At 41.9% G+C, this 18,962-nt stretch overlaps 2 protein-coding genes across 5 annotated transcripts in view; one reads left to right on the top strand and one right to left on the bottom strand.

The window, feature by feature from the left end:
• PDE7A (phosphodiesterase 7A) overlaps positions 1 to 12,414 on the bottom strand; it is a 135,594-nt gene extending 123,180 nt beyond the window's left edge. For all 4 annotated transcript variants that reach the window (XM_049854108.1, XM_049854106.1, XM_049854107.1 and 1 more), the window contains exon 1: positions 12,179 to 12,414. In XM_049854108.1, coding sequence (XP_049710065.1) covers positions 12,179 to 12,308 — 130 coding nt within the window. In that variant the 5' untranslated portion in view covers positions 12,309 to 12,414. The remainder of the gene's footprint in view (positions 1 to 12,178) is intronic.
• A 268-nt stretch (positions 12,415 to 12,682) lies between these two features.
• LOC126058680 (WAS/WASL-interacting protein family member 3-like) lies at positions 12,683 to 18,759 on the top strand. The gene is made up of 4 exons (XM_049853902.1): positions 12,683 to 12,781; positions 12,925 to 13,445; positions 13,766 to 13,909; positions 17,703 to 18,759. The coding sequence occupies exons 1-3, from the start codon at positions 12,683 to 12,685 to the stop codon at positions 13,809 to 13,811; spliced, it is 666 nt and encodes a 221-aa protein (XP_049709859.1). The 3' UTR covers positions 13,812 to 13,909; positions 17,703 to 18,759.
• The last annotated feature ends 203 nt before the right edge of the window (positions 18,760 to 18,962 follow it).

Below are 18,962 nucleotides of genomic sequence, written 5' to 3'. Positions count from 1 at the left end.
AATTGCACATAAATCACAATGGAACAAATTGTATCTCTCCACTAGCCCATTATACTTTCAGTAATGGTTTTGCTTTATCTCTGATTATACTTTAATGAGAATGAACACAGATATTTTCAGGACTGTGTTTGCCCTCTAACTTTTTCAAATAATCACTGGCCTATAAACAGATGATTTGTTTTATTAAAGAAGACCTGCTAGAGAGTGGGCGGAAGGAGTGTGCTGTCTCATTGGGGGAGAGCAATTAGGAGTATATATATAAAAAATAGCAAGGTGTATATCAGTTTTCATATGATAGATTGACTTGATTTGTAAACTTTCACTTAAAGCACAATAAAAATAATAAAAAAAAAAGACCTGCTACTCAAAGGAATATTAATTAAAGGTTGCTATTTAAAGAAATCCTACAGATCCTTTTATACAGAAGCGGAGAGTACGGTGAGAAAAGCAATAGATTAAAAGTTGGAAGACTGAAGCTTACAGCCCTCACTCACTCCTCCACTTTCTACTGTGTGATCCTGGACAAAGTACTTAAACATTCTGAGTCTCAGCTGCCAAATGTTTACAACGTAGCAGATGAAATAAGTTACTTAGAAGATCCCTTTCAAGCATTAGTATTCTGATTCAATTCTCAAAGGTGGCCTACGGTGATGAAGTATGGAGACCCAGGACTAGGAGCAATCAAAAAAGAAGAAGAAAAAAACAAAGATAGATGCGTAGGTCTTCTTTCTGTACTGCTATGAAGAATGCAGCCCTAGTGGTGCAATGGTTAAGAGCTCAGCTGCTAACCAAAACGTTGGCAGCTCGAATTCACCAGTCACTCCTTGAAACCCTATGGGGCAGTTCTACTCTGTCCTACAGGGTTGTTGTTGAGTTGGAATCAACTGAATGGCAATGGATTTGGTTCGGTTTTGAGGAAGAATGGTAAAATACAGGAACAAGGTAATGACAAGGTAGACTATAGTAAACCAGGGGTCTACAAACTGGGTTATACATACCCCTGAAGGTACACACGAACATGGGGAATTTCAAGGGAATAGATTTCTAAGTTTTCAATTTCCATACGTACAGTTTTCTAGAACCATTCTGCTGATAAGGCAGGCCAATTCTCCTTTACTTCTTCCCCCATCAATTACCCTTCCTAAAAGAAAATCCTCTTACACCTAACACTGTGGACAACATCCTGGGCTCGATCAACATGTGGGGAGCCAAAAGGATAGTTCAAAATATTAGTGTTGAGAAAGCTAATTACTCTAAAGACTGGGTATGAAATCCTCTAGAAGTCAAGGTGTCACTGATTTTTGTTTCCAAGAAAACAGAACTAAATCCAGATGTTACCCGACAAAACATTAAAAATAATTGATTTCGAATCACTTTGTGGTTTTATACATAAAACTCAGAAGAACGCGTGGCACTACTAATACAAAGCACTTTTTGTTACCATCTATTGAATTCATAAATGAGGTTTCTCAGTAGTTTTACTATTAAAGTAAAAAAGGAACAGAATCAAGGCAGAACCTATCTTTTTTATTAAGATATTTATAAATATATAGATGAACTGATTTTTAAAAAATCATCTCCAACCATGCCACTGAAAATATATTCTCAATAAAAAAAATTTTTTTCTTTGATATTTATTAAAATCTGTAATTCTCGGGTGTTGTGACCAACTATCTCCTGAACATTATTGTATTGATAACTCAGTCCAGGATAAATTTAACACAGAGCCTTACGGACACAGGAAATTTTAAGTTTTTAATTGTAATTGTTATTTGCAAAGGACTCAGAAGAACTGCATGACGCTGCTAAAACAAAAGCACTTTTTATTTCCATCTACTAAATTTGTGAACGAATTTACTTTTGTTGCAGAAAGTAACAATAAGGTGATTGATAAAATATTTCAAGTATAAAAGATTAGGATAATAATATGTAAAGTAAGTAAAATAGAAAAAGGAGTTCAAAGAGAAAAAAAGGAGTATAAAATTTTTGACCGTTAAAATTAGGAGTTTGTTCATAATACTTTTTTTAATGGACGCTGAGGATTATCAACTCATTAACATTCCCTTGGATACATCTGGAGCCGTGGTGGCGCAGTGGTTGGGAGCTACAGCTGGTATGCAAAAGGTCAGCAGTTTGAATGCACCAGCCACTCCTTGGAAACCCTCTGGGGCAGTTCTACTCTGTCCTATGGGGTCGCTATGAGTTGCCATGACTCGATGGCAACGGGTATGGTTTTTTGGTTTGGATACATCTAAAAACGTGATTTAAACAATACACCAGAAATAACATCATTTACAAATACTGAAACTCAGATGAACAATTTTAGATGTGTGAGGTTTTCTGTCTGCTTGTTTTTCAAATTCTTTGAGGTATGTGAGCAAAAATGTTTGAAAACCGCGGTAGTAAAAGGTCAGAATACACCATCGGTCCTAACCTTCCTCCTGAGATAATGCCTTCTGAACATCCCCACTGGATGCTCTCGGCACTCCAACTCAACATACTCAAAATAAAGTTATTATCTATGCCCTCCCACCCCCACCCCACATACATACACAAAACAAAACCTGCCTCCTCTTTCTGCTTTGTTTTTGATACTAACTTCATGATATACCTGGTCTCACAAACCAAAAAAGTGAGAATTTTCTTTTACCTCCCAAATTAAATTGTTCCTAGGACCTAACTCCAATATCTCTATTCCTTCCATTACTGCCACTGTTCAAGATCTCTTTATCCGCTGCCATCAAATAGCTCTCCTTCAAAACAAGAAGTTTATACTTAGTTTTACCTCCCAGCACCTCCCACAAAGGATGAAAACTGTAATTATCAGAGCTATATGCCTGTTATGCATATAAATGAGTTACAAAGAATTATAATTACAGAATTACAGAATCAAAAAGTTGGAAGAAACCACAAGAATCAATAGACAATATCCTCATCCAAGTATCTTTCAAATGGCTGTCTCAAACTCGCTGATAGGGAATTTATTATCTCTGAAGCAGCCTACTCTATCTGGCCAGCTCTGCTAAAGACCTCAGCCCAAATACAATTTGTGTGATTTTTTCTTCCTAAATTGTTTGGTTAAAAAGGAAATTCACATTAATAGGATTAACACTGGTAAAATTACAAAAAATCCTAAATTAAGAATTACTTACAATTCCATCATCCAGAGATAGCTATTGCTAGCATTTTGGGATGTTGTTGTTTGGGGATGTTGCCGTCTGGGGATGTTGCCGTCAAACAGATTTTGACTCAAAGTAATCTTTTAGGACAGAGTAGAACTACCCCATAGGGTTTGCTAGGTAAAATTTTTTTTTTTTTTTTTAATCTTTATAGAAGCAACTGCCAGGTCTTTTCTCCCACGGAGCTAGCTGTTGGGTAGGTCTGAATAGCCAATCTTTCAGTTAGCAGCCAAGTGCTCTAACCACTGTGCCACCATGGCTCCTTTTTATTTGGGGATCGGTCTAGCTCTTGCTTTTTTTTTGAAAGTATGCACAGTGTGTAAATATGGATATACCTGTGTGATTTATTTTTAAACAAAATTGAGATAATCTATAGGAACCCGGGTTGTTTTTGTTTTTCCATTTAATTATGCTGTAATCATTTCATCATGCTGTTAAATATTCTTCAATTCTTTAAAGTATTTTAGTAGTTACATAATACAGAAATATTATAATTAGCCATTTGTAATTTATGTCATTACTTCAAGTTCTTAGAGCATTTTATTGGTTACATCATGTAGAAATAATAAATACTACACTCCATAATTCAGAAATACTATAATTTACTTAACCTTTTGTAAATTACTTGTTGCTTCTAATTTTTCACAATGATAAGTAATAAGATTAATATCCTTGAGTATTAATCCTCACAATAAGAGTCCCAAAAGTAACTTATAAAACAAAAGTATTAATTTTCTAAGTATTAATTTCTTGATTCAATTGACAAATTACTTTTCAGAAAACTTTTAACAATTTAATAATCCTATTAGCATTGCATAAGTGAGCTACCCATACACTCACTCTTTAAAATTTAAATTCGCCAATTTGACTGGTAAAACAACAACAACAACAACGCTATCACATTGTTTCAGTATGTATTTGATTCTAAGTGTGGTTAAACATACATTCTCCCTTTCTATTTCCTATTGTTTCTACCTATTGCTTCTCGTTCTGACCTCTGAGGTAACATCCTTTTCTCATACGGTAAGAGGAAGTAGAAGAGGATGCACCGCCTTCTGAGTCAGAATGCCCCGCAGTTTAACCTATTTCTACTACCTAGTTGTGTTACCTTGGATAGATGACAATTTTAAGTTTGTATCTTCTGTAAATTAAGGTAAACCACTCACCTCATAATGCCTGACACAAGGTAGGAACAGAGCACAGCAATGCAGAACAGACAACCGATCAAAATCTCTATTTAAATTCTCTTCTTCCTCTCATTCACAGGGTATCCTTCAAATACGGAAAGACAGCAGGGTTCTCCCACCAAGGAAGGCCTCCTCTTCTCTTCCTAACCCAGTAAAACCCAGTACCGTCAACTACTCCTCCTATCCTGAATCTTCTTTTCTCCAGACTAACCATCTCTAATTTCTTTAGTCACTTATCAAACAATGTGGTTTCAAATCCCCCTACGCTCTGGCCATTCTCTTCAGAGTATGATTTAATTTAGGCAGGTCCTCCTAAAACGTATCTAGAACAAAATACTCCAGGTGTGATTTGAAAAAACCAGAGCAACAGGTTACAACCTCCAATAATCAGTCAAATTTGTTTTCCTTATCCACATTCTATCCATGAGCCAACAAATTAAATAACATAAACCTAACTATATTCCATTCACCTTCACCAAAGAGGCAGGCCGAATTAAAAGTGAAGGCGAGGTGGAACCTGACAGGCTTGGGCTTGAACTCTGCCCTTGACTAAATTCCTGTGATGCCTCAGGCAAGTGATTTAACATCTCTAAAAGCTCAGTTTCCTCCCTGGCAAAAACAGGGGTAATACTACTTATCTCAGAGTTTTTGTAAAGATTTAAAGCATCACTTACTGTATCTGGCATGTAGGAGGTGCTCAATAAAAATGGATACCAATAATTATAATTATTACTGAAGCAAGATAACTAGCAACTTTATTAAGCACCATTTGCCAAGTACTTTATGTGGTCCTGAGCTAGTATGAACTACTCAAAATTCCTAGTAGAAGAGCCAACTTTGCTGAAACTTTGTTAATCCATTAATGATTATTTTCTTCACCAAATTCTGCCTCCTTTTCTGCTCCCTCTCCTCAGAAAATAAAAGAGCCATCCTTACCAGCAGATGGAGACACAGAGCAGTGATCCAAAATTCCTACTCAAAATTATAAGCAGGAGATGCTCTTGATGTCAACCACAAAACCAGTGTGACAGGACCCTTATGAAGGGAAACTGCCAGCAGCCAAAATAAATCCCTGCAAGCTTAGAATGCTCATCTACAAGCCTAGATTTTGTTCCTTTCTTCAAATGCTGATCACAAGAACTTAAACCTGAATGCAAACATGCAAAAGTATCACTTGTTTGTAATTAACACTTTGAAAGGCATTTTTTGACAATATAAAAATCAACAAAGTCTATGTTACTTTTAGGCAAGAACTGGCCGCTTAAATGTGGAAGAGAATAAAACCCTGTGTTTTCTCTCAATTCAATTTAATAAAATATGAGCAATTCCAAACCAGAATAAAGGAGTTTTGAACTTTTTGAGATTTTCTTGGGGTAGCCTAAAGGGAATTTAAGAATATTCGGATCTGAAAAAGACTTTTAGTCAAGAGACTTCTAGTAAAATTAGAAATACATTTTATATAAACTCACATACCAAAAGAACCCGTTGCTGTCGAGTTGATTCCGACTCATAGCGACCCTACAGGACAGAGTAGAATTGCCCCACAGAGTTTCCAAGGAGCGTCTGGCAGGTTTAAACTGCCGACCCTTTGGTTAGCAGCCGTAGCATTAACCACTATGCCACCAGGGTTTCCATAAACTCACATACGAACATAAAAAACTGTGCTACACACAGTGTTTCATATTAAAAAAAAAAATTTTTTAATTCCTTAAGAAGGATCCTTAAGAAAATCTGCATGCAATGAGACTTCTTTATGATCTAAAATAACTAGATTTTTTTAGTCCAATTAAATGACTATTAATAGTAGACAAAAATCTCAATTAAGATAAGCTTTGTCCACTTCTTCACCTCTTCTCTTCCCGTCATGGATTGAACTGTTTGCCCGAAAAACACATGTATCAATTTGGCTGGCCATGATTCCCAGTATTGCGTGACTGTCTACCATTTTGTCTGTCATCTGATGTGATTTTCCTACGTGTTGTAAATCCTATTACTACGATGTTAATGAAATGGATTAGCAGCAGTTATATTGATGAGATCTACAAGATCAGATTGTGTTTTAAGCCAATTTCTTTTGAGATATAAGAGAGAGAAGCGAGTAGTAAGATGGGGGACCTCATACCACCAAGAAAGCAACACAGGAAGCAGAGCACGTCCTTTGGACCTGGGGTTCCTGTGCAGTGAAGCGCCTAGTCCCGGGGAAGGTTGATGACAAGGATCTTCCACCAAAGCCAATAGAGAGAGCCTTCCCCAGGAGCAGACATCCTGACCTTGGACTTCTAGCCTACTAGACTGTGAGAAAATAAATTTCTCTTTGTTAAAGCCATCCACTTGCGGTATTTCTGCTATAGCTAGGTAACTAAGACACTTCCTAAACTTGTCCCTATGTCCATCTCCAGAAAAGAATTCAATTCTCTAAAGCTGTTCTAGTCCTTTTTGTATTTTTTTTTTTTAAAAAAGTTAAAACTCACTCTGAGAAGTGTTAGCAGAAGTCTTATCAAATTGCCTCTAAAAGATCAAATGGCACCTTCCTTCTTTCCACCCAAAGTGAGGGCCCTAATCTTTAACTCCTGTCAAGGGTTTAATATTTCACTTCTTGCAGGACATTTGCATTTTAAAAAGAATCCGCAGTAAGCAGCACATACAACTGAAGGTACTCTAGGCATAGGAACAAAACAGTAAAATCTGGGGTACATTCAAGGGTGTCACCTTTTGGAAGCAGATCGCCAGACCTGTCTTCAGGGGTACCTCTGAGTAGGTTTGAGTTGCCCACCTTTCAGCTAGCACTCGAGTGTTTAACTGTACACACCACCCAGGGGCCAACAGGTACATATGAAAACTTTTCAAACCACATCCTATACACTGTACCTTTTTCTGAAAACAACGTATAAACTAGCAATTTGAAACCCCATTACTCAATCAGAATTACACTCCAAATACACTGTAAATTTATATTAACATTGTTTTGAGCACATATCTGAAATATAAATATATATTAGTTCCAAAGTGAAAGTTAAAACAAAACATTGTAGCATTAAATTTAAATCAAAGTATGAAGTATTTCTGAAAACAAAAATGAAATCAAGGTCCCAATAAGTATTTTGGAAGTGGGCAGGTAAGGTCTCAGGAACAAAACCACCCCCACTGGGGTATCCGCTACCACTGTCCACCCTGTGCCTTGTGTCAGTTTCCACATAGAGATTCCTGAAGAGGCAACTACTAGAGTAACAATAATTTGAAATGATGCAAATTTACAAACTAATGCTGGATATCTAAAAGCCCTTGTAAACAAGCACAGGATATGCAAATGAAATTTCACAAAAAGAAGAAATGCAAACAGTACCAAAAAAAAAAAATCACAGAAAGCATACACCCTTGCTTACTGCAAGTTCAAACAAACTCAGGGCACAGCACTGCATCTACTAAAAACAGCAAAAAGTTTATAAAATAGTATCTAATAAGTGATACAATCATATTACTCATCTTGGTGTTACAAAATGATAGAACCTTTTAAAAAAGCCAAAATAATGCTCTTACCTTTTTGCCCAAGCTAGTAATTTTATCCTAAGAACTTTATCAAACATGTATGAAGATATTAAATGAAGCTTTACATACAACAGCAAAATCCTGGAAGTAACACAAATGTTTAACATTTGGAGAAGAGATGAACATGAATCAAATAACACTAGCTACATCTGCTCTGTCCAATACAGTAGCCACTAGCCATATGAAGGAAAAAAAAAAAAAAAAACCCCATTGCCATAGAGTGGATTCTGACTCACAGCGGCCATATGTAGTTACTTAAGTTAAAATTTTAGCTAGTCACTGCAGCCCCATTTAAAGTGCTCACTAAGCTATGTGTGGCTGGTGGCTATCATATTGGGTAGTGCAGAAAACACTTCCTCATCACAGGAACTTCTACCAGTCAGTGATGATGTACTTGGGCCATCCTCTCTCCTCCTCTCCCCGCATGTACCTATTCATCTAGAAACATCTATTTAACCCTCAGGCCTTAGCCTAAGCCTCAACTACTAGGTGGGTCTTTCCCTGGGTATTCCTTCCATATATTCTCATTACACCATGGCAACTCTAATACAGTAATTACACCATTATATAATCATATCTTTTTTCTCACCACAAACCTGTAAGCTTCTTCAAAGCGGAACCAACTTTTATCCAAGGGGCTCTGAACTGCTCTGGCACATACAAACCAAAAATCAAACCCGTTGCTGTTGAGTAGATTCCAACTCATAGCAACCCTACAGGACAGAGCAGAACTGCCCCATAGGGTTTCCGAGAAGCGCCTGGCGGATTCGAACTGCCGACCTTTTGATTAGCTGCCCTAGCTCTTAAGCCCTATGCCACCAAGGTTTCCCTGGCACATATAGGACCTTGATAATTTGTCATATACTAAGTGAAAAAAAAAAAAAAAAAAGAAGTGCTGTTGATCACAAGAAAGTATGACTACTGCCGAAAAGTGTGTATGTATAAGGAAGGCAACGCATATAAAAAAATTTTAGTTCAGTTGGCAGAGTTACATGTAATTTTTTTTCTTTAACTACCAATTCTAAACACTAACTCAACTTTCATACTTACTGAGTACCTACCTACGTATGCAAAGCACCCCGGTGAACAAGATTAACCATTTCTGCCTTCACAATAATTTTTTTTTCCAGATAAATACTTTCTTCTACAAGACTTAGATATCCCAAAACGGGAAAAACAGACTTTTTGTATAATCCTTATTACTCATATCAGCTCATATTAATCATCTGAAAAAGTACTACATGCCCTGGCTTTTTTTAAAAGTTAATATTTCATTTATTTGGCGCCCTTCGGAGAGCTAGCGTTCCACTTAAATGAATTTTCCAGATAATTCAACTTGTCCACTTAGGCATCAACACTTGAACTGTTTGGCATGAACATCTTTACAAAAGAAAAAAGTACAAATCTTTCAACTTTGAAGCATACTCTATTGAACTTATTTTGACTAATAGTATGTTGTACAACATTCAAGCCTTATGTAAACTACATGTCCCCAGGGTACCTTTTTTAAAGTTGCTGGCTTCAAACAGTTTTTCCTTCTGATGCCTGGCTTCTAGTGTGTCAGCTGTCAACTTTCGGGGCTATCAGTGTGAACCTCACTCTGGCTGCCTCCCATTCCCTTTCAAATTTGCTGCTACTTGGAAAACAAATGTGTCAGAATTTGTTTAAAACATACAGGCTTGAAAGGACCTCCAAATCTATTCTTAAGAGTCTTTTCAGCTTATTTCCTGGATGTTACAGTCTGTACCTCCAAGTTCCAGACAAAAGAGTTACCGTTGTTCTACCTCACGGAAGTCCCTGCATTGTCTTCATGTTTAGAACTGATGCTCAGAGAGATAATTTCATTACCTAGTCATTTATTCAACAAATATTTACTAAGTGCCTACTATGAACTAGACTCCTAGATTATGGTGAAAATAAAGAATTGAAAAGATTGCTTTGAACATACTTTAAAATAGAGAAAAATCTAACCAATAAAAGTAACTGTTCTGCTTAACACCTTAAAAAAATTTTAAGTCTTTTGAATGAAACTACAAAATAACCTACATTTTTTATAATTTCTGCACTTTTAAGCTTAAACCAAACCAAACAACCACTGCCTATCAAGTTGATTTCAACTTATAGCAACCTACAGGACAGAATAGAACCCACAGGGCTTCTAAAGCTGTAAATCTTTACAGAAGCTGAATGTCACATCTTTCTCTCACGGAGCAGCTGATGGGTTTGAATCACCGACCTTAAAGTTAACAGTCAAGCGCTTTAACCACTGCATCACCAGGCTTAGGAATTGAAAATTCAAAAGTAAAGAAAGTTTTTGATTTAGTCAGGCATTTATTTTATAGAGCTCTGAATAAGATCCTATATTTTCTACCTGCTTTTTTCCATTACAAATCCCCATCTGGCCCTCAAAAAATCACTATCAACATATGCCTTGTTATAAAACGAAACTCAGAGTCTTGATAATGATAAAAACACCCCCATCTCAGCACCACAGTTAAGTCTCCCATCATTTTAATATTAAGCAATGTTGATTAGGAAAAAAAGGGTTAATTCAGGAAAATTTCTGTCCGAATTTTCAGAAGTTCCTATCTACTTCGGTTTGGGATTTAGAAACTTTTAAAAAAGATTCTGAGTTAATAAAATATGGTACAACTCTTAACATTTGCTTTTTCTGCCACAATTATATCTTCAAAATTCCATCACCCAAATGGAGGCTAGGAAATGAGTCAAGAAGGACTGGGGCTTAAAACTGTTCTCTGTGGATTAATTAGGACATCAGGTAAAAACTCTGGCATCAACTTGTTTCAATTCCCTTGGACTCTCCCCCCTCATTCATCTCCTCAGGGAGCACAAGTAACTTTACTCATATTTTATAAACGATCAGTGACTGCCTTATCACACAGACTGAACTGGAAACGGGTGTTAGTCATACACCTGCTGATCTGCGGAAGGAAAATACTATTTAGAAGTGAAAAAAGTTACTGCCATTAGAAACCTTTAATTGCTACCATTAAAAAACCTCTTTCAGAAATGTATTAATATCTCTTAAGCATTAGTTTTGAAACTGAAAATGCTTCAGGTGGTAATATTAAGGCAGGTCACAGCTCTAATTTTCAAAATAAGTAATATTATTTAAAATCTTACTTAATATTATAGCAATTTTTCCAAGCCTGCTCTGATCTCATAAGCATACCACTTTGTGCTTTGGAAAGAAGTTTGATTTTAAATAAAAAGGATTCAGAGCGAAACCCAAACATAGGCTCTTGCTCTCTCTACAATGTAGGGAAAAAGAAACAAATGACAAATATTTACGGGGCAACTATCACAAGCAAAATCTCTGACTAGGTGCTGTCCACACGATCTGGGGGGAAAAAAAATACAGACCTAGTTCAAGGTGCTTGTAACAACAGATTATATTAACCACTACGAGAAAAAATAAAAAACTGATCATGGACATGTAACATTTGCAGCAAAAAGGGCACTCAGTTCAGCTGTACACGTTCAGATTCTTTTTGCCTCCCTTTTTTTTTTATTTTAAAACTGGCAATCAAAATCAGCCAGAACTAAGGAATTGGGCCAACAGCATCACCGTGAGAAAAAGAAAAAAAAAATCTCAGGAGCAACTGGTATTGGACCGTTCAAAACAATATCTTCCTGTGAGTGCTCATCAGTAGTTTGTCTCCTAAAACCTCTTTATCAAATTAAAAACAAAACCGATTCTTGACTACCAACTTTGCAGAAACAAGCTTCAGGGAGGCACTCCCCATACTTGTTTCTCTGATCCCGCTTAATGCCCATCCCACAGAAATCAAGGGGTCGGGAGAAGACTGCAGCGGGGCATCTCGGCCTATTGTCCCGGGAGCCGCAGGACCGTCCGAGCACCGCGAGGCGCGCCGGAGAGCGGGGAGGCGAGGCGCGAACGGGGGACAGGTGTGCCCGAGGGCCACTGCCAAGGAAGAGGGGCCCGAGGTCTATGACGAGGAAAGGCGGAAAACTGTCATTCCGTGAGGCTCAAGCCGCTGGAAGCAGAGGGTGACAGGCCTGGGAAGGGTCTGAGGAGGCCGGGGGATTGAGGGCGGACCGCCGCTAGGAGAAAAGGGTCTCGAACCGAAAAAGCAACCTAAAAACCCGCCAACAATGGGCAAGGCTGGGTCTGGGGTAAACAGCGAGAACACGGAGCGTCACGGAGGTGAAGCGGGGTGGGCAGAAGGAAACAAAAGAGAAGCCCCCAAGTGTGGGCCCCGGCCGCGGCGGCGGGGCGATTACCTGTGAGAGCTGCCGGGGATTGGGGCAGCCGAAGAGCGCCGAGCTGGAGCTGAAGCTGATGGCTCCTCGGCGGCTGAGGACGTGCTGGGGGACCGGCCTGTCCAGGGGCAGCACCGGCAGCTGGTAACATACTTCCATTGAATACGCCCGCCCTGCCCCCGCGCGGCGCCCGCCCTGCCGCGGCCGCCGGCCCCTGCGCTGCGAGGGGGCCGCGGCTCAGGGGCGCCGGGCCCAGGCGAGGGCAGGGCGGGGTGCCGACCCCGGGCCGGGACGCCGCGCTCACGCCTCCCCCACCCGCTCCTTCGCCCCGGCCGCCGGCGGGAAGGCGCTGCGGCGGCCGCAGCGACAGTTAACGAGGACCGGCGCGCGCCCGCTCCGGGCACGGGGGAACGGGGTGCAAGCGGGGTCAACACAGGCAAAGTCGGAGGGGGAACCCCGCCGCCCCAGGGCTCCTCGGCCGGGAGGAACGGGTCCGGGGGAGAGCAGAGCAGGAGCGGAGTAGGGATGGAGCAAACCGGTGGCAAGAAAAGACGGCTGGAGCCAGCGGCGAGACCCAGGGCGCGCGGGGCTCGGGACCGGCCACCAGCTCGGGCCGCAGCCGCCGCCTGAGTCCTGCCCCTCCCCTCCCCTTGAGCCTGACTTCACTCCGCCGCCGGCGCGAGCCCGGCGTAATTCACACTTTGCAGCCGCGGACCCTGCGCCAACCACGGCCGCCGCCACCGTGACGTCACGACGCCGCGCCGCAGGCCCCGCGCCCCGCGCCGCGGTCCCCGCCGCCGCAGCGCCCGGGGGACTGGCCATCGGAGAGGGGGCGAGCGTCCGTGCTCCTGGGCTGCAGCCTGGCAGCTCTTGCACAGTCCCCTCCCGCCACACACAGCCCTCCTCCTCACCAACCTCATCCCGCAGCTCCCCGGTCCCCTCCAGTGCCCCCTCAGGCGCGTGCGCAGGAGGTTCCCACCGTTGGGGACATTTTCCCCCTCATTGCTCAACTGTTGCGTTCTAGCGCACTGACGGTGTGGGGTGGGCTCAGCCTGCAGGAGAGGTGCGATTACCGCCCTCTGACCCCCAAAACCCAAGGCGCTCGGGGCGCTCCAACGCTCAGCCCTGACCGCGGGGTCACCAACGTTTTTGCCAACTTGAATCCTCATTTTTGGGCTTCGCTCGGGATCGCTGCGGTAATGACGTCAGCAGGCCGCGTGGGCACCGTCCTCCCCGCTACGTCACCGCCTGCTCCTTGGCGGCCTGCGGCTCGCGCGCTGCCTGGCAGGTGCGGTCCGGCGCTATACCCGGCCCGGGGAGCAGAGAACCCAGAGGAGCAGAGACAGGGGTTGAATTGGGCAGTGAATTGGGGGAAAAAACGAGACCGAGGAAGAAATGCGGGTATGCAGTGGAGAAAATGAGAAAGAAAGGATGCTGTTGAAAAGACAAAGGGAGGGGAAAAAAAAGACTGCATGCCCCGTAACAAGTTTGTTGACTTGTTTCTCAGAAAGAGGAGAAAGTAAAGAGTATATGACCTGTTTTGTAAACTGGGCATGTGGCTTTCTTGTTCGTTTTGTAACATTCGCCCAAATTGTCAAATCTTTTTAGCTGCAGCTCATTTCTAAGCATTGCAGCCCCTGAGAAGTCAGCCTGAGCAAGTTCCCCTCTGCTGGCAAAATTGTTCCTTTGGCCCAGAGCTCGGAGAAGCTGCAGGCCCTGCTGCTGCCCCTTGCCAATGAGGTGACTCAGCAGGTCAGTAACAATGTATACAAGTTGCAGTGGTGCTTGAGACCCCGCATTGACTTTCTAAAAATATGGGGGTTTACTTTTGCCAACCAAATCTTTTGCAAATTTCTGTTGTAGATAACCTGACACAGAACCATAAACGAAGGGACTTCAGGGAAATATGGTTCTGACTTTGCTAAGCTGACACAGTTACAAAACCACCACACTCCAGCCTTTGTCAACTTGATATCCATACACACCTCTTTTAACCATATTTAATTTTAAAACCCACCACCTGTCTGCCAATTTGTCATACTGTGGTGGCTTGCATGTTGCTCTGATGCTGGGAGATATGCCACTGGTACTTAAAATACCGCCAGGGTCACCCGTAGTGGACATGTTTCAGTGGAGCTTCCATGGGAAGCCTGCCAGTGTACTTCCGATTCACTGAAAACCCTATGGATCACAACCAAATATTGTCAGATACAGTGCTGGAAGATGAGACCCCTGGGTTGGAAGACACTTAGAATATACAGAGCACACCAGTGATCGTCAAAATGATGGAGGACCAGGCAATTTTTTTTGTTATACACAGGGGTCTCCATCAGTTGGAGCCGAGTCAGTGGCAGCTAGCAACAATTGTCGAATAAAGATGATAGTAAAATCACATTTTTACACATCATGTTGCAACTATCCCTGATAAACCAAAAACACACTCATCCTCTCCCCAAAAGTACAGATTTTCTTTGCATGATATTCACATTATTCCTTCTAATCCTGTAATTTAAATACTGAGATATAAGGTTACTCATTATCAATGTATTTTAGGGGAATAAGAGAGGGGTAAAAAGTTGTTAATTTGTGTGCCAATATATTCATATCAAAATGAGGAATTACTCATAACTGTTCCAATCCTTGTTTCTACACTGGTAGCATGATTGTAGCTAGTACTTAAAACTACCTTCTTTCTCTTCCATTACTCTTCCCAGATTGCTTTTATCCTCAGCAAGCACACTGACTGATACTGCCTAATGGAGTGACCTAAATCTTCATTCCTGAAGGGTTTAGGCCATTGGCCATTAGCAGTTATATTGGGTTTTCATTAACTCATATCACAGAGCATGAGAGGACTGAGAGAATCTCTTACATTCTAGGCGTATTCCCTCCTTCCACTGTGTAGTAGCAACTCAATTTCTGCTGGATAGTCAGGATCAGGAAACCCTGGTGGCGTAGTGGTTAAGTGCTATGGCTGCTAGCCAAAAGGTCAGCAGTTCGAATCTGCCAGGTGCTCCTTGGAAACCCTGTGGGGCAGTTCTACTCTGTCCTATAGGGTCACTAAGAGTCAGAACTGACTTGACGGCAGTGGGCTTGGTTGGTTTTTTAAGTCAGGATCCGTCATCTCAGTGAGTTGAGTAACCCCCTTTCATGTTGGTTAAATGGCATAAGGAGCCCAAAGTGGTGGGGTCACAGTCTCAACATTTAATTGAAAATTACTGTGTCCCTTGGTGGAGGACCTCTGGACCAAGAAATCCCAAAGTTGCATGGATGGGAAGCAAAAAGTTTCATGTGGTTCACTAGGGGTGAAAGTGAGAGGATCCATTCCCAATCCCACTACCTCATTCTTGGACGATGGCTATATGTTCTCAAATCTCAAAGGACACTATCCAATGATAGACGGTGACATCACCTAGCTAGCACCATTATCGAATCTTCAAAAGGTCTTTCCAACATTCTATCAGGCTAACTACTTGAAGGTAATGGGCAACAAGATAAAACCAGTGAATTCCATGAGCAGGCACCCATTGCTGCCCTTTATTTGTTCTAAAATGAGTTCTGTGGTTAAAGTAATGCTTTGTGGTAGAATATAATGGTGAATAAAGCATTTTGTACATCTGTGGACGGTGGTTTTGGCAGAAGTATTGCAAGCAGGAAATTTATTTCCAAAATAAGTATCTACTCATTGAGAAAAAAGTGCTACCCCACCCCTTTCATAATAGAAGTGGCCCAGTATAAGCTACCTGATGGCTGACTGATACCTCCAGAGAATGGAGGCTTAGTCTTGGTCCCCTCTACTGGCAAGATGGGCATTCAGCAACAGCTGTAACCAGATTGTCCTTCTTCAGTGAATGTTTATGCTGCTGAGCCCATGCCTAACCTCTGTCCTTCCATCGTGACAACTTTGTTCACCAGCCCATTGGACAAGGACAGGGGTAGCAAAGGAAAGAGGCTAAATGACATCCACAGGGGTCATCTTATCTACCTGATTATTTTCATCCTCTGCCAAGGATGCTCTTTTTGAATCATCTCATGGGGTGCAAATATCTTCTCATTCTGTGCCCATTAAGGGAAATCTGTCCACATACCTCTTTCGTCACTAATTTTCTCATGTTCCTTCCATGTCCCAGACCATTTAGCTAAACAGTCAGACACTGCCCATGAATCAGTATAGTTCCACACATCTGACTATCTCTCTTTTCAAGCAAAATGAAAAATGAGGTGAATGGCTCCAAGTTCTCCTCCCTAGGAGTATTTCTGTTTAGGAACACCCCTGAGACGGACTATAGCCATCCACTTTCTGCAGCGTAACATGCATAAATGTTTTTTCCCCTTAGTCAGCTTGTCATAGGGAGCTTCCCATGAGGCCCTACATGTGAACTGAGGGAGGAGGCAATCTGGACCACTTATTCATAAAACTTGTGCCTTCAAAGACTTGCTTAATCCTGATCTCATATATACCACTTCCACTTAAGGATGGAGTGTTGTTGGGCACAACCAACATTATGATTTAGAGGGTCAGAATGTATCAGTATATTATGGGTAGCTCAGGTCACATGGTAACTTGATGGCTAATGGTCAAGTGTTCAGTTTCTACTAGGGCTCAGGGATATCCCTTTAAGGGGATTGCCAGAAGGGGATTTCCAGAAACAAGTTCTTAAAAGGAGAGTAGTAATCTATAGAAGATAGCATATCTTTGTCCAAAGTCCTAAAAGCTTGCACAGATTCACCTATAAGGGCCTGCCAAATGTTCCATATAGTACCCCTATCTACCACAGATATTTCAGCACCACATCTGCTGTATCATATGGCCCAAATAACAGAGCAGCTTGCATGTAGACTGGTTTTGTTACAGAGCCTTCTCTTGTTCTGAGCCCCCACTCTAACCTAGCAGCCTTTCAATTTACTTGGTAAATGGATCAGAGTAGCACACCCAGATAGGGTATAGTTTACCTCCAAAATTCCTAAAGAACCACTAGGCATTGTATCTCTTTCTAAGTGGTAGAAAGAGCCAGTTGCAGCCACTTGGTTTCGTTCTGGAAGGGATATCTCAACATGTCCAGATCACTGGATCCCCGAAAACTTTACTGATGTGGCAGGCCCCTGAATTTTTGTGGGATTTATTTCTCACCCTCTGGCATGCTGTGCTCTTTCAAAGGTGTTTAGAGAAATTCCTCCTTCCTACTCACCAGGTGGAAACCCTGGTGGTGTAGTGGTTAAGTGCTATGGCTGCTAACCAAAAGGCTAGGCAGTTCGAATCTGCCAGGCACTCCTTGGGAACTCTACGGGGCAGTTCTACCCTGTCTTATAGGGTCGTTATGAGTCAGAATCGATGGCAGTGGGTTTGGGTTTTTTTTGGTTACTCACCAGGTCAATCAGCATGATATCATCAATGTGATGAGCCAATGTAATATTCTGTGGAATGTAGAGGTGATCAATCACCCTGCAGACTACAGCTGAAGAGTGGATGGAGCCCTGAGATAGGACAGTGGGGGTATGTTGCTGGCCTTGAAAATAAACTGCTTCTGGTGGTTTTTACCAACAGGTATAAAGCAGAAGACATTCATCAATTCGACAGCTTCATCGGGTGTCAGGGATTGTATTGATTTACTCCAGAAGTGAAACCACGTCTGGAACAGAAGTTGCAATTGGAGTTACATGTGACTAAATTTACGCTAATCTGTTGTCATTCTCGTAATCCCCATATCTTCTGCAGAGGTCAAATAGGCAAGCTGAATGGGGATGTAGTAAGAATAACCACCCTGCATCCTTCTAGTCCTTGATGGTGGACCTAATCTCTGCATTCCTTCCAGGATTATAGTATAGCTTTTGGTTTATTATTTTGGTAGGTACAGGCAGTTCTAGTGGCTTCCACTTGATCTTTCCTACTATAAATCCAAACCAAACCCACTACTGTTGAGTCATTTCCGACTCATAGCGACCCTACAGAATGGAATAGAACTGCCACCCCTGCATAGGGTTTCCAAGGCTATAAATCATTACAGAAGCAGACTGCCACATCTTTCTCCAGGGGAGTGGTTGTATTCGAACTGCCAACTTTTTGGTTAGCAACTGGACGCTTTAATTACTGTGCCACCAGGGCTCCTTCCTACCATAACTGGTCCTCCACAAATAAGGGAACCAGTGTGGGCAATTCTGCCAGACGCTGACTGTCTATTCCAACTACACATTCTGGCACTGGGAAAATAACCACAGGATAAGTTTAGAGACCCACTAAGCCTACTATGGAGCTCTGGTGGTACAGTGGTTAAGAGTTACGGCTGCTAACCAAAAGGTCAGCAGTTCGAATCCACCAGCCGCTCCTTGGAAACACTATGGGGGCAGTTCTAAAGGGTTGCTATGAGTGAGAATCAACGGCAATGGGTTTGGTTCTTCTTTTTTGTTTAAGTCCACCATGAGATGCAATTAAGCTAAAACTCTGATCATCTGATCTCTTTAAGCCCTTTCTACTATACCTCAGTGGCATCTTGGGTCTCCAGGAGTTGATGTCATTGCAGAGCCAATGTCCAGTAATCCTCTGGTAAACTCACAATCACCCTGGTAAATGGCCTCAGTTCCCTTTGGGGGAGCCTAGAGAAACAATCGCAGGATAAATGTTTTGTCTATGAAGCAGAGTTTTGGCCCAGGCAGCTCAGGCTCCTCTGGGTCTATGAACTGCCTCAAATCTGGGAATTGATTGAGGGACTATAACTCTCTAATCAAGGAGCCCGGGGCGGGGGGGGGGGGCGCAGTGGTTAAGCGCTGGGCTGCTAACTGAAAGGTTGGCAGTTTGAACCCACCAGTG

The sequence above is a fragment of the Elephas maximus genome, chromosome 15 (assembly GCF_024166365.1).
Source record: "Elephas maximus indicus isolate mEleMax1 chromosome 15, mEleMax1 primary haplotype, whole genome shotgun sequence".
NCBI classification, from domain to species: Eukaryota; Metazoa; Chordata; class Mammalia; order Proboscidea; family Elephantidae; genus Elephas; species Elephas maximus.
The sequence above is the reverse complement of the archived record's forward strand: the minus strand, read 5'-3'. Positions and strand labels throughout refer to the sequence as shown.

Bases quoted from the DNA above. Each gene is read 5' to 3' on its own strand.
- LOC126058680 (XM_049853902.1), top strand. From the start codon at position 12,683: ATGGAGCAAACCGGTGGCAAGAAAAGACGGCTGGAGCCAGCGGCGAGA. The intron at 12,782-12,924 runs GCCTGAGTCCTG...GCCGCGCCGCAG, and splicing joins CAGCTCGGGCCGCAGCCGCC to GCCCCGCGCCCCGCGCCGCG. The intron at 13,446-13,765 runs GTGCGGTCCGGC...AAATCTTTTTAG, and splicing joins GCTCGCGCGCTGCCTGGCAG to CTGCAGCTCATTTCTAAGCA.